General features: G+C 44.8%; 1 protein-coding gene across 3 annotated transcripts in view; it reads left to right on the top strand.

Annotated features, from left to right (window-relative positions):
- CPNE1 (copine 1) overlaps positions 1-14966 on the top strand; it is a 43402-nt gene extending 28436 nt beyond the window's left edge. For 2 of the 3 annotated variants that reach the window (XM_086622833.1, XM_086622835.1), the window contains exons 3-16: positions 344-523; positions 1278-1352; positions 1558-1629; positions 2997-3080; positions 3540-3629; positions 7435-7533; positions 8739-8825; positions 8927-8986; positions 9432-9565; positions 10209-10263; positions 10342-10393; positions 11797-11930; positions 13667-13903; positions 14656-14966. In XM_086622833.1, coding sequence (XP_086478959.1) covers positions 344-523; positions 1278-1352; positions 1558-1629; positions 2997-3080; positions 3540-3629; positions 7435-7533; positions 8739-8825; positions 8927-8986; positions 9432-9565; positions 10209-10263; positions 10342-10393; positions 11797-11930; positions 13667-13903; positions 14656-14772 — 1476 coding nt within the window. In that variant the 3' untranslated portion in view covers positions 14773-14966. The remainder of the gene's footprint in view (positions 1-343; positions 524-1277; positions 1353-1557; positions 1630-2996; positions 3081-3539; positions 3630-7434; positions 7534-8738; positions 8826-8926; positions 8987-9431; positions 9566-10208; positions 10264-10341; positions 10394-11796; positions 11931-13666; positions 13904-14655) is intronic. The other variant, XM_086622834.1, reaches the window with a different exon arrangement.
- Positions 14967-15052: the final 86 nt, after the last annotated feature.

The raw sequence follows: 15052 nt of genomic DNA, 5'->3' as shown, positions 1-15052 counted from the left end.
GGTGCAGCCCGTCCTCCTTCCTTTACCCCAGAGCACCGAGTCCAGAACACAGCGTTCTACCAGCTTTTTCACCCTTAATCTTCAGAATTTTCTCATACAGTAATGCTCATTATCCAGTGTAGTTCCCTTTCTCGGGGAGCCGTCAGGCAGCCTGACGGCAGCAGCCTGGTTCATCACTGAGCACGAAGCATGGTCCAGGGTGCGTGGCACGGTCTCGGGTACGTGGCCCAGCCTGTGCCCGTGTTCAACCGGCGCAGGGGCCCAGGGCTGCAGATTAGAGGCTGTGTGGGAGAAAGCGTGGTTCTTACTTGTCATCAAGGGCTTTGCTTCCGTGTTTGTGCAGGTAGATCGCACGGAGAGGATCAAAAACTGCCAAAACCCTGAATTCTGCAAGAAACTGGTTGTGGACTACTACTTTGAGAAAGTGCAGAAGCTGAAATTTGGCGTGTATGATATTGATAACAAGTCCTTTGATTTAAACGACGATGACTACCTCGGAGGGATCGAGTGCACACTGGGACAGGTATGGGTAGAGGCATGTTAAGTGATTGCAAAGTAGCAGCAAGTGTTGGGTTTATTAGGAAAAATGGAGTGAAAGGCTGCTTCGTCAAAGGCTTTGACACGTTCAGTTTTGAGAACTCCTTGTGGAACAGGTTAGTTTGCAGTACTGTTGAACGTAGTTGGAAAAATCATTATGTCAGTCATAAAGCAAACGTTAGAAATAGATAGTGTTTGCAATTAATTGCTTAACTTAGGAAGTTAACACTGAAGGCGATCAGTGAGTAAGGGAGACATGGAGCTTGGAGAGCTCTAATGGAGTTTCCTGTGCACATAGTGATCATCAGACAGTAAATTTGGGGGGATACGGCTATTTGAGATTCTGTACTCGTTTTCTGAGGAGGGGTTTGTATAGCTAAGTAGGAGAAGGAAAGCAGAGTTCATGTTGTTAAAGAAAGACTTGATAAATTAAATAGTCTTTTCTGATTTTTTTTTTAATAGCTTTTTGGCTGTGATGAAAATGCTTCTTGAGTCTCGGGAGTAGCAAAAATAGGCTAAAGTTAAGTTTGGAGACATGATAGCGGGTGCTGCTTTGTGGGTACTGAGGGGAGATAATTTTCAGACTGTTCAGCCATTCAGGAGCACAAACTCTGATGCTATTAGAAATGCTTTTAAATCCTTTTAGATCTTTTAGGAGAGTTTAAAAATTTTGCTCCTGAATAGTAATTCTTTGCTTTTTATCTAACTTGATATTTATATTATTTGTCTTTTAACCGTAGGTTGTGTCCAGCTCGGTGTTCACCCGACCGCTGGAATTGAAACAGGGAAAGCCAGCAGGAAAGGGCACCATTACGGTAAATAAGATTTTTGTCTGGAAAAATGGTTTCTCGTTCTTTCGTATGTTGTCTAGGACAAAGTAACATTTCTGGTTTTCAGTCAGTTTGTCTTCAAATGCTACACACGTACAGGAAAAAACGGATATTTGTAGCTACGGTTTCTTTAATGGAAAACTGTAGGGTTTCTTTCTTTTTTTTTTTTTTCTTAATTTCTGTGGCACAGGTTTCAGCCGAGGAGATTAAAGATACCAGGGTTGTGTACTTGGAAACTGAAGCCCGAAACTTGGATAAAAAGGTATTGATTTTGTAAAATTATATTGCATGCTTCTGCAACATTTACAGTGAGTGCCTTTTGACCAGGAATCTCTCTGTGTCTGCAGACATTCAACTACGCTAGGTAATCCATACAGGAAAAAAAGGCTCACTGTGTTTCGTTACTGCCATGGTTTGATGGGGGGGGGGAGATTCTGGTGGCAGGAGCTGCCCACCTGATCAGACTCCCATCCCCCTCGGGGCTTGAGCCAATCGGTGCCTCTGCGTTTTGACAAAGGAACCGGAAAGGCGTGTGCCTTTGCCCAGGAGTGAGGAGAGGGGAGGGGCGCGCTGCCCCCCGCTCCCTGGCGCCCGGTCAGGCGGCTGTCTGGGCCGGGCCGGGCCGGTGCCACCCGTTGAGGATGGCGGCGATGGAGCCACTTGGGGAACTCGGGGAGAGCCCCGCTCCTGGGGTGCCCGCTGGGCTGAGCTCACCCAGAGAGGACTGAGATCTGAGAGAAACGGCCACACTGACACCAGGTCAGTGAAGATGGAACGGGACGACGTGTGCCGGAGCTGAGTCCCTTGCAAGCGGTGGCGAGACGGCAAGCGGCCCCCTTGCAACCAAAGGCGGTCCCGGGGGAGCAGAGACCCACTCGTAGCCCGTGGAAAACCCACGTCGAGAAGAGATGCCTGAGCCTGGTTAATAAATTGTTTTGCTTTCAGAAATCTGAGTCTGTTTTGCCTGGGACCGTGGTTGGTGGGTGCTCCCTCTGGTCTTGTCTCGACCCTCAGTCCTTTTGTTATGTTTTTCTCCTCTTCACTTTACTGGAGTGAGAGACTGGCTGTGTGGAGTTTAGTTGCCGGATCGGCCTAACCCAGTTACTTACAGTGAAGTAAACTGGAGACATAATTGCGTGTTGAAAACTACAGTGTCAAACCAGAAACTCCACTGCCAGCTTTGGGTTTTGGGGGATTATTTTGGCTTTGGAATACTCTGTCTATTAATACCATTCAATTACATCATTGTCTCCGATGAGTATTGTAGCTGTGAACTGAACTTTTTTAGTGTTACTAAGGAAGAAAAAATGGAAATTTAGGTATGCTGCCTCGATGTTATCTTAAGTCAAAAAACAATCCAGGGATTTAGTGACCTTACTGCTCAGTTACCAAAATGATGTGATTTATAGTGACAAGAATGATCTGAGGAGGTGGTCTTGGAATCGGAGCTGATAAATTCTTGTGACTTAGAAAGCGCAGCAGTTTAAAAGAGAGAAGTAGAATAAAAGAGAAGAAAACAAGTGTATAGTTTGCTTGTGCTTTGAAGGATTGTGTACTGATTAGCCAGCTCTTCTCTTATCTGAGTAAAACATAGGAGGCTGATCACTTCTGTTGGGTTTTTGTTTGCAGGATTTCTTAGGTAAATCCGATCCGTTTTTGGAATTTTACAAGCAGAGCGACGCTGGAACGTGGCAGCTGGTGTACAGATCAGAGGTACTGTTCCTATGCTGATGCTTTTCTTGAGTTTTCGACTTAGTCCTGCTGAAAGTGTCCCACTCCTGGTCATGGTTTGCATCAGTTCTTCCAAGGAAGTTGTCTTGTATCCTAAAAAAGGGATTCTGCTCACTGACCTGGCAGAAAATTGTTTATTTGCTGCCTGATGACTGGATTAAGCTGGCTCAGCCAGCGTGCACCAGATGAGAAGGTGGCAGGACTCTCCTCCCTTTCAATGGTGATGAGCTGTTAGGTTGGCTTGGCTCTAAAATTTCATTTCACTCTGAACTGCAAGCTTTTATTTCGTACTGAGCTTTTGCTTGGCCACCCATGCGTGTCGGAGTTGAACTGACAGGCTGTTCTTAGACAGCTGCACAGAACCCTCCTGTTACGTTTCTTAGTGACTTGCACGCCTCATCCTTCGCGTGACGTCATGCTGTGATTTTTTTTTTTTTTAAGGTGATTAAGAACAACTTAAATCCATGCTGGAGGAAGTTCAGTGTTCCCTTGCAGACGTTCTGTGGTGCAGATTTTAATAAACCTATCAAGGTACAGCCTTCAGAAATTCTCTGTTGTTATAAATAACCCAATCTCTGTTGGTGTTAACCATGAGTTATCAGGTTGTCTAGTCATATTTAAATTTTTAGTTTGCCTTTCTAGAATAATAGCGTGGCAGATAAGTGATTATTCATATTAAGTATGAAGTCTGTATTAAAACATCATGAGTTGTCAAATTGAGAAGTCAGGAAATGCAGAAACGACACACTCTCTGACGATTAGTCATATGAAGAATTATAACTGTGGTTTTTTTTCACTGTTCTGACTAGGGTTTGTTGGGATTTCGGGGTTTTTTTGGGGAGTGTGGTGTTTGTTTTTTTTAAATTGCAACTTTCTAGCACAGTTTCTAAGTTAACTGAGAAGCTGGTATATGTTGTACAAGCTCGAGCGTGTTAGGATACTGACACAGAGAGGACCTTAGTGCGTCTGTTGGATTCATCTGTTCATGAGACTGGCAGGCTGGTCCCAACTCTTTTTTTTTTCAATCTGTTCCAGCTAGAAATTTGGTATTGAGTCAGAACTGCAATTCTTTGTGGTCTTGGATATGATGGCTAATTCTCTCTGGTCCTGGCTTATGGAGGTGGTAGCAGAACAGTTACATCTTTTAATAAGTTTCTACAAAAGAAAATCTGATAGCAAATTAATTTGTTAATTTCTGTTTTAAGCAATGCATTCATAATGTAAAGGCATTTAAATCCACAGGTACTTCTGTGGGAGTATAGTCTCTGTGCTTATCCAACTCCTAAACACCGTTTGCAGAATTTTTCCACCTCATCCTGTCTGTGAAGAAATATCATGCTGGAATTTTGATCTGAAAGGTTTAGCAAAAAGATGCATGCTAACGTTTTTATCTGTCCAAAGAATTACTGAGATTATTAACCTGGAAACAAGTGTTCAGGTGTGCTGGGCTTGTTGGTACATGGCACTGTTTGAAGAGGTGTTTCTGAGCTTTTACTGTTGGGGAATTGGCAGTCTTGGGTCAGAAGGAAGTCCTCTTGGTCCAAAGTGAGCAGCAGAGGTGTGAAGGAGATGGCAGAGAGATGCACGGTGTCATTTGTCAGAGCTGACGTGAGATGGCACGGTTTACACGTTCTTCGCTAGTCCAAAAAGATTTGGTTAGGTTTGTTTGTTTTGGGGGGTGTGTATGTATGTTTGTTTGTTTCTTTCTTTCTTTCTTTCTTCACTCTTGTTTTTGGTTTGTTGTTTGTGTTGGAGTTTTTTGTTTCGTGGTTGTTGATGTGTTGTTTTTTTTTTGTGATTTGTTTGTTGTGGTTTTTTGTGGTGAGCTTTTTTTTTTTTTGGGTGGTGGTGTATGTGTGTGTTTGTTTTCCAGAAGCTTTCTGTGCTTTGGAATTCACTTTGGAATGAACTGCTTCTTAAAAAGGATGGACTTTTTGCTGTTAGGTCGTTTCAGGCAAAATTCTCGATGCGTGTGCAAATGATCTATTAAATTTCACAACGCAGCTGTGAAAAAGGATTGTACTGTTCTTGTACTTAACAGGTTAGGGAAGCCAGTCAGAAAAGGGAATCCAGGCTGACAGGCAGGAGTTCAGTAGCAGCACTAAAGAATATAATATTGCACTGGTGTTTCATTTTTCATCTGGTATTTGATGCCCTCAACCTCTTGAGGCTTCCAAAAATTTACAGAGGAACGATTACACCTGAAATAACGGTGGCCAGAGAAGGGAAAACTCCTTGTACTTCAGCGCAGTGGAAACAGCCATTTTGGTGTGTCCTGTACACATCAGCTTTGCCAGCTATGTGTGAGGATTATGTACTGAATATGTGCATGAACATAAATCTTTGGATCAAATTAACAATGCTACCTAATGTTTTGGTAATTCTTTCTTCATTGTGATGCAGAGTGATATTCTCCTTGTTCTGTGTCGAGAACAGCTCAGACTGACACAGCCTCGTCTTCTTGACAGTTTCGTTAAAAATAGGGGCAAATGGAAGCAGCATCTCTCCCCCATAGTTATTTAAATGGAATTAGCAAATGTGCAATTTGTGGGTGTTAGCATTGGAACAAAAGCTGCTAGTCCATGTGTTTGATGGCATATAAATAAAGGCAAATCCATTTTCTGTGAATTTTGAAAGGTCCTCCTGTAGATGAATGGGGCCTTTTACCCGCTGACCCTCTTCCAAGGCTTGTAATGAATACTGGATAGTTCATTTGCGAAGAAACAACTGATCAGTAAATAACTATCTACAGTGTCCTGCAGTATTGCTGGCAGGATTTTGTTTGCAGCAGCACCGTGCTTTGGGCTGCATACAGTGACTCTTGGTCGGTTTTAGAAAACCCTTGGAAAAAGAGGTTTGTTTTATAATGAAACTGGTCCTAAATACAATTTTACTGGCGTGGCTGAGAGGGGGAGAGGAGGTGCCTGGAGGCAGCAGCTGCTGAATTCTCTGTGGCTGTCCAGGTGTACTGGTGCGACTCCCTTGCCCTGGGAGTCCACACCCTGGCTTCTGCGTGAGAGCCTCCTGCGTTGGCCTCCCGGGCATAAGCCAGTTGCTTTTGGGTGATGTTTAAACGTCAGAGTTGTAGAGAGGGGCAGAGTGGAGTTCAGGCAGGAGGATGGCAGTTGCTTCATGGTAGACTGTGCAGAAGACAGGAGTGGGAAGGTGGTGGGTTGGGAAGGATAAAGGGGGAGAAGGGGGGCACAGTCTCTAACGTGATTGTGTTTTCCCAGTAAGAAACTACCGAAGGATGACATGGGTTAGACCGTAATTCTCCCGGCTGTTTGTACAGGTTTCCCACTGACACCAGTGGCAGATCTCTGGTGGATCAGAGTAGTCCTAAAAGAGCCCTGTCTCAAACTCAGATATCTAGCCCTTGAATTCGACATCCTTATCGAGGGTCATCTCGTCCCTTCATCCTGAGGAGAAAGCTGTCACTGTGGTTTATACTGGAGTAACACCAGTTTCTTGATTATAAAGGCACATCTCAGAAGGAGAGCTTTCGGATCCGTGCAGCCTGTGAACTTCAGTGGGGCAGGAAGCAGCTGTTCACAAACTGTTTCTCGGCTGACTGCTGCTGGGATTACTCGTGTTCTGCAGTCACGTGTATTGTGCGTGTCAGAGACGCTCCTCGTGCTTGATTTTTGCTGGAGCTATTGACAATATCTGTCTTGCTGTGTTTGCTCTAAGCTATAGTTATTAACATTTTTATTTTTAAATGCATTGCTCTTTTGCGTTATTGAGTTCTGAAGCTCTCATGCTGATTAAACATGACTGGTTATTAATTAAGTATTTCTAATTTGATTGGTGTGAGACGCAGAAAAAGACAGATGCAGTGCTCTGTGTAAATTGCAGTTTCTTTGTAAATCACTGCTATTGCTGGGCAGAAGAAAAGAGCGTATTCAGAAAGTGCTCAGATAAACTTCTAGTTCCTTTTTCCCATTACCCCAGTTGCGTATCTTGGCCTGAATGAGCTCGTGTTTGTACATCTGGGCTGTGAAATGCTGGGGGGTTTTGTGGGGGTTTTTTTGTGTTTTTTTTTTTTTTAATCTCTTCTGTTTAAACTGAGGAAAGCTTTTAATTAAAACTTTCACTGTGCCTGCTTTAATGGGTGAGCAATTGAACATCTTCCTTTTTCTGAGATGCACTCTGAGTGTCTCCCACCAATTACTGTCAGGGTTCAGTTAGTGATACGGATGGTGCCACCAGTTCGGATTTGGCAGGGCAGTTGGGTATCACTGCCAAGCTGCTGGAAGCAGGAGGTTGCGTGGCAAGCAGCTGCTGTTCTCCTGAGTGCAGGACGCTCGCCCACGGCTCGTGCTCCGTTCCCTTCCAGGTGCAGTGCGCGGATCACGACAGCGATGGCTCACACGACTTGATAGGTGCTTTCGAAACCAACCTGGCTCAGCTGCAGAAAGCAGGTGACGGCTCTCCGGTGAGCTTCCTCAATTCCCCACTGACATAGTCCATAATTTGTTTTTTCACAAACCCTTTTTAATATCGACCTCAGAGATATATTTTTCTTGCCTCCAAAAGTGAGTTTTTCTGTCTGTATCTTTGTATTACTGAGCCAGCATCTGGGAAGAATAAAACCCGGTGTGGGAGTTACGTTGCTCTGTTTTCCTTGGCCACTGTTACCATTCCTCTTCCCAAAGACATCCTTGAGCCCCTTGTCTGCTGGCCGCCAGCCACTTTTCCCAGCAGTTCAGCTTGCTTTTGCCTCTGCTGAGTCAAGTGGAAATAAAAGGGCTTGTTCATCCTTTAACAGACAAGGCTGGAGGTAGGGCTTGTCTCAGAGAACACTTGTGCTTGAGCTGGTCACCCTCATGAGCACTCGTGGTCACCTTTGTAGCTAACAGAGAGAAGCAGTGCTTTGAAGGGACACTCCTCTTCCTTGTCTTGGGCATCCAGTTTAGAATCAGTTGAATCATTTGCTCGTGGTGCCAGTTTCTCTCTGCTGTCTGCAGTGATAACTCGAACTCCCATTCTCATGGAGATGTCTCATCCGAATTCAGAGGGATGAATCGGCATGCAGGACATAGCCTAGGACTGCTTCCAGTTGCCAGCCAGCTTGATTTCTGTGGTCGTGATCCTGAAGCTGGTGGAAAGCTCTTTCCTTTGTTCCTAGCTCGTGTGAAATCAGAATTAGTGCAAGTGAAACAAAACAGTGAAACGCTGCTGTTGTGAACCTGCGACCTAGGCTTTTTTGGCCTCCCCTACCCCGAGATTTTTGCTTCCTCATCTTCTTTTTGAGTGCGTTCCCTTCCCTGAACTGAAAAAGAACATGATTATGTTAAGAGAAATGCTTGTGTTTGTCATCGGCTTTTTTTCCCTCTGATACAATGACACTGTTCCATGATTGCCTACAGAATAACTGTTGTGTTCCTCAGGAGAGAGACTTTTCTGTGCTCTTTCCTCGTGTTTTGCCCAGTGCTGGTAGCAAAAGCATCCCATTTAACTCGCCAGACAGCAGACGAAGTAGTTGCAAACCTTTTCAAAGCTAATTTTCAGAATTCTGCCAGATATTTGGGTAACTGTGAAATTGTGTGATGTCTGACGACACTGTTCTGTTTCAACAATTTGCCCTGCTGTAAATGTAGATGTTTTGGAACTGGCTTCTTACATGCTTGCTTTCTGTAGGTGGAATTTGAATGCATTCATCCTGAGAAAAAGCAAAAGAAAAAGAGCTACAAAAACTCTGGCATTATTAGGATAAAATCCTGCAAGGTAGGAAGATTTTTGTTGGGGTTTGGCTCTTTTATTTTCTGATCATAATGAAATCTCTTCTTCTGGGGAGGAAGTGTAACACTGTCTGTCTGTTCCTCTAGATTGAGACAGAATATTCATTTCTGGACTACGTCATGGGAGGCTGCCAGATTAACTTTACCGTGAGTTTTTTCACCACGGCACATCGCAGTAGATGACAGGACAAGGGCAATGAAGCTGTGATCAGTACTGTTATTTGCAGTGTGAATGACTGCGAACGCAGTGTGAATTTGCAGTGATGAAGACTGCAAAAAACGAATTATATTATGTTTTTACTTTCCATGATCGAGTAGCAACTTCAGTGGAACTAGGGTTTCTTAAACTTCTTTTGAGAAAGTGGTACTGTCTGTCAGTGGAAGGGATTAGTACTTCTTAAACATGCACGTACCCCGGTGGGAGAAGGTACCCAGGCTTGTTTGCCTGTCCCAGTACAGGGCTGCTTGTGTGCCTGGGTGGAAGGGAACTACGTGGGCCGGGTCTAAGCCTCTGTTTCTGGCTGTGGTTAGTTCTTCTCATTTGCTTATGGTGATGCATCAGTGACTCACTGTCATCGTCTTGACTGATTAGGTGGGCGTAGACTTCACTGGCTCCAATGGAGATCCCAAGTCACCAGATTCTCTTCACTACATCAGCCCAGATGGGATAAATGAGTACCTGATTGCCATCTGGAGTGTGGGAAGTGTAGTCCAGGATTATGACACGTATGTAGTGATCTTAACTGATCTAGCCACCGCATCAGTGTGTCGCAGCGGCTGTCCGGGATCAAGGCTGATAGCTTGTTCCAGAGCTGTAGCGGTTGAGTGACTGAGGTGCTACCTTTCCTTGGGACATCCCTTCAGGAGCTGCTGCTGTTTCCGCCTCTTTATGTCACTGCCAAGGAGGGCAGTGGCAGCCCTTCATAATTTGGCATATTTGATTGATTTGTCCTTCCAAGCCTGCCCTTTCACGGCCGTGGCTCACTCTGTAATGCTGCTTTAGCTGGTCACTAACCCCATGTTGCCGATGGTGCGTTTTAAACACCAACACCCTGTTTGATTCAATGGGAACATGTTTGTCAGCTCTGTCCTTCGGCCACGCTGTGGTTGGGCTGGCTTTTCTCTTGCTACTTTGAAGTCTCCTCAGAGTTCTGTGAGATGCTGCACTGAAAGAAATTCTGAAACTGTCAAACCCAAGCCTGCAACCTTTGGGTAACTGGTGGCTGTCCGTGGGGAGCTAGATGGTGTACCCATTCCTTGTCGCAGGAGTTGAACCTTGGTCTCCAGCTGCTTTCCGGGAGTAAAACAGAACAGTGAGTTATTAAAGAATTGCTCTTTCTCATTTCTTGTCGTTTCTCTTTCTTTCCAGGGACAAGCTGTTTCCTGCATTTGGGTTTGGAGCTCAGGTTCCTCCTAGCTGGCAGGTAGGGCCTTCACAACGTTGAGCAGTTGCTCTGTCCGTGGCTGCTTTCCCTAACTATTTGTCACATCCCCTTTCCTAGGTATCCCACGAGTTTCCTTTGAACTTCAACCCCACCAACCCTTACTGTCAAGGTGAGGACACATCTTTATGAATAATTTGACTGACAGGGACAGATGTTTGAAGTGTTGTATTTATTTCATAACTGGTGAAAAACAGATGCTACACTAGCAAACTAGATTTCGTCTCACCTGGGTGCTGACAATAGTGGATGAGTGTGTTGGTGCAGACTTCTGTGTGGTCTACGTAAGGTCCAGTGAAGGGCCTAGGTTTAATTTGATTGTTATTCTGTGCTGGAATTCTTGTTGCTGCAGTTTGGTTACTTCTGGTATGTTACAGGTGGCGGTGGACTCAGATTAGCAATGTGCCTGGGCTAGTCCTGCTTCGGGAGTGACCATCTGCTAAGGCTGTTAGAGGCCGTTATTACCTCATCAGCAGTGTGTAAATGTTTGAACGTTGTCTTTTAAAGGGCTGTCTTAAAAGCTTATTATTTTCTTTAGTATTTTCTTTCTTTAGTGGAGATTGTTTCAGCTGGTTTTAATCGCTGCTCTCTAAGATGGATTCTGACCTTTTAGGACCAAGAACTCTCTCAGCATGCAGTGACACAGAATTGTTCTTGAACAAGCATTTTTAACTCAGTTCAGTTTTTCTCTCTGGTCTAAGGCTAACAAAAATGGAGTCTGAGATTCAGTGTTAAAATCCAAGCGTTTCCTTGGTCAGCCCAGCATTGTCTGCCTCACTGGGATCTGTGTCTTTGCCCTTTAACGGTCCCTGTGCAGTAGTTTTGAGAGTTAACTGCACTAAAACCTGCATGGTGGACAGTGCAAGCAGCAGTGGCAAATGAAGCTGTATTGATACCAGTCAAGAATAGGCCAGTTTGGATGGATCCATGCAAGAATATGCACCATCTAAAAATCAGACATTTTAAAAAGTTTTGTTTAGTTAACTTGAGAAAAGCTTCTTGTGTAAGGAAACACCTTAGGTACTGCAATTTCTGTTACAGAAGCGTTTGAATCCAGAATCAGGGATCATTGTCTGACTTTCACAGAAAGAGAATAAAAAGTTATTGTTCTAGAGAGCTTCTGGCCTTGTTGTCTAATTAGACTATAAGCAATTAAGCAAGACAAAATGGATGACGAGGTAGAAGGACCAAGGTAAATGTCATAATCAGCATATGTTCACTGGATTGTTTTTCCCTCCTCAACTTCCATGAGCTTTGTGACGTTGGGGGCACAGAGAGTAATGTGAAAAATGTAGAATGGGGGAGATATCTGCAGATCCTGTCTCTGCAGATGTCCGCTGGTTTCAGCCCCACGTGTCGGCTATTTGCTGTTACCCTGTTGCTTATTTGTCCTTCGGGAGTTCGCAGCTGTGTGAGGGTTGTTATCCTTTTGCCATAGTACTTGGTGATGCTTATGAAACTGTTACTGGAGAAGTTGTGAGGCTCTTGTGGCAGCTTGCCTTCCTTGTGTTACAGGGATCCAAGGAATAGTGGATGCCTACCGCCAAATCCTTCCTCAGATCCGACTCTATGGGCCAACCAATTTCTCTCCTATTATAAACCACGTGGCAAGGTTTGCAGCACACTCGGCACAACAGGGAACTGCTTCAGTGAGTGCATGTGCTTTCCTGGGGATCTGCATTGGGTTGATGTTTCTGTTTCCCATGTTCACAGTGGGATAGAGTGGAATGGTAAAATGATGTGTCTTCCTTCCTCAGGATCTCAAATTTGGTCCTCTCCTACCAGCCTACAGAGAGGCTGTTGGTACTCTGTTGCTAAATAGCAACATGAACCTAAACTTGGCAGGCACTGACATTAGTTTCCATTGCTCAAGTAATATTTATTTCTCCATTTCACAGTTTGCTGGCATTGAAGTGTACAGGGGGGCTGGGTTGGCTTTTGGACCAGTTGGACTCTGTCAGCAGTTGCCCTGCTCTAACCTCCCTTGCCAAGCTCCATCACCTGCAGGAGGTGCATACAGTGTGAAGAGACCATGTATATTTCATTCCAAACAATTTTGCTCTCAAGAAGGACCATCTCCAAGGGCTCGGCTCTCTGTCCCACCATGGAGGCATGCAGAATTGGGATATCTAGAGGGCCAGGCTAACAAAGGAGCCTGAGAGCTGTTAAATCAGCATGCAGATGGCACTGCAGAGCATCCACGCTGCCCTGCAGTGTGCTGCATGTCTCATTTGTGTGCTTGTGCGGCCGTGGCTGCCGTTCAAATTCAGCTTCACTTCTTTCAACTTGCCCCTTTCGCTAAGGATGAAGGGCGTCTGTTTCCTGATAGATGTAACTGATTCCATTTTGACAGACCAGTCGGCATTCTCATGTACACTCTGGTACTTGCTTTAGAGTCTAGCTGTGTCAGTGTTTTTTCTTCTGCTTATGTTTGTGTGTGCATCAAATGCATTTCCCACACTGGGAGGTGCTGGTCTAGGCAGATCCATTTCCGATGTTTCTGAGGGTGTTTTTTAGCCTTCCCAAGACTTGGGGGAATCTTCTTATTCCTCCTTTTATGTTAAATATATGTAATTTTTCTTACAGATGAAAAACTATTTAAATAAGGAATTTGTCTGTAATGGGGTACAACCACAGTAACACTCGTGTTAACTGGATTTAGGAATTGGAAGTGCAGTTTTCTTTTGTTTTCATTATGTCTCATGTTTTAATTTTCATTTTAAGTCTGTAGATAGCTGCTATAAAACAGTGATTGCTCGTTTCAGAACTAGGTACTAAAGCTTAGCCTCTGGAAAATGAAGGGAGTTTTAAACACTTCACCAGGATGATGTGTCGGTTTGAGGTATTTTTTTCTTTCTAGAAAAACTCCTGTATTCTCCCCCTCTTGTTATCTCTGGAGTGTCTTTGTGTCATGACATTTGTCACTGCTGTATTTTTAGATTTCTAATACTTACAATTTAAATTATTGGTAACTAAAGACGACGACTTTGAGTTACATGCCAGGGATATGAAATACTAGACTTAAGCCTTTTTAAGGTATCAATGAGTAGAGCAGCATCCGTGAGTGAATTTTGTACCCAGCTGCGTTGATTTAGTAGTACTTTGCTCATCTCTAGTGCTTTCTTCCAATTGATGTAATTGTTCTGTATAAATTGAATTTAAGCCTCTAACTTTTCTCTACAGAGGAGATTTGAGGTGCCCTATGAAAGGTGTTATACCTATGAAAAAAATGAGACTAAATACAAGTTTCTTTAATGTTCTGGTTTTGTCTTATCCACAGCATTATCTGATTTCTTTCTTGGAGTAAGAAATTGCTCCGTTTGCCTTCGGTTATGTGAGCTTTGATGTTGAACTCCTTAACTGGGTGCTTTCTGATGTCTTTCAGCAATATTTTATCTTGCTGATCATCACAGATGGAGAGATCACTGATCTGGACCAAACTAGGCAAGCGATCGTTAATGCCTCTAAGCTGCCGATGTCCATCATTATCGTTGGAGTTGGTGAAGCCGATTTCAAAGCGATGGAATTCCTTGACGGAGACAACGGTGTCCTGAAGTCCCCGACAGGAGAGCCAGCTGCACGAGACATTGTCCAGTTTGTGCCTTTCCGACAGTTCAAAAATGTGCGTTGTCTCTAACTTCACAGAGTCCTGGGGCCAGTATATATGCAGTTATTGGATGGAGAAAATGAGAACGGGTCTAGAAAAGGCAGCAAGCTGCTTGCTCAGAGTGCTCTCCAAGCTGCTGGTTCCCAGTAGGAGTTGAGATGTTTGCTTCTGTGTTGGAAACTGTGGGCCTTGTCGCAGCTCTCTTAAAGGCCTCTTGTGTCACTGATGTCGTGTACTGTCTTTTGGCTATCGCAGAGTTAAAGGAGGTGTTTTCTCTCCTGGGATGCAAACATGTAGGCAAGGAACTGACATCATATTGTCAGTCTCTGGTGTTGAGTCCCATGAGTGATTTAAGCTGAAATAAGTCTTCCCTGCTGTTGAAAGCAGTCCTGGTGTTCCCCAGCTCTTCCCTACTTCCACTGTTGGCGCTAGCGTTCATGCACATTCCACAGTGAATTGGGCTGAAGAGTGGCGTCGCACGAAAACCCAGAATAAGAGAAACTGCTAGTGGCTGGGGCAGTTTCCCACCCAGGTCAGGGCCAAGGTGGTGGGAGCTGTGCAGGGGTGGGAACAAGTGATTTTCATCAGCAGTGCTCGCCGAGACTGACTGGGAGCGCTCCTAAAGCTGCAGCAAGGAACTCTTGAAACAGGGAGTGAGAGGTGGCAGGTGGGGGCTGCACTCTGGGTTCTGTGAGAGAGTGTGTCACTGGGCTGATAAATCCTTTCTCTGCAGTATTTCTGATTTATTCGCCCTGCTCTCCTTGCAGGCTCCCCGGGAAGCTCTTTCCCAGATGGTTCTGGCTGAAGTGCCGAAGCAGCTGGTGTCGTACTATAAATGGCAGGGGTGGCCGCCTGTGAAACCGCCGGAAGTAAAGATGGTGTAGGTGGCAGCCTGGCCCTGGCCACCTGTCACCGGGCTGAAGAGAGCTCTCTGCACCCACGGTCTCCCTCGCACACTGCTGGTGCTCGGTTCCTCGGGATTGTACCGTTCACACTAATTCTCTCACCTGCTTGTGCTCTGCATCTTTGAGCTTTCCTGTTGCTAGTGGGAACAAACGTAAATGTGGAAAAACCACAACTGCTGGTGGCTTTTGTCACAGAAAAACAGCCCTTGTTGATTTTCTGCTTTGCAACGATGACACGTCATACCATGCGTCGTTGCTT

This window comes from Tauraco erythrolophus, chromosome 18 (assembly GCF_009769465.1).
Source record: "Tauraco erythrolophus isolate bTauEry1 chromosome 18, bTauEry1.pri, whole genome shotgun sequence".
In the NCBI taxonomy this organism is placed as follows: Eukaryota; Metazoa; Chordata; class Aves; order Musophagiformes; family Musophagidae; genus Tauraco; species Tauraco erythrolophus.
The sequence above is the reverse complement of the archived record's forward strand: the minus strand, read 5'-3'. Positions and strand labels throughout refer to the sequence as shown.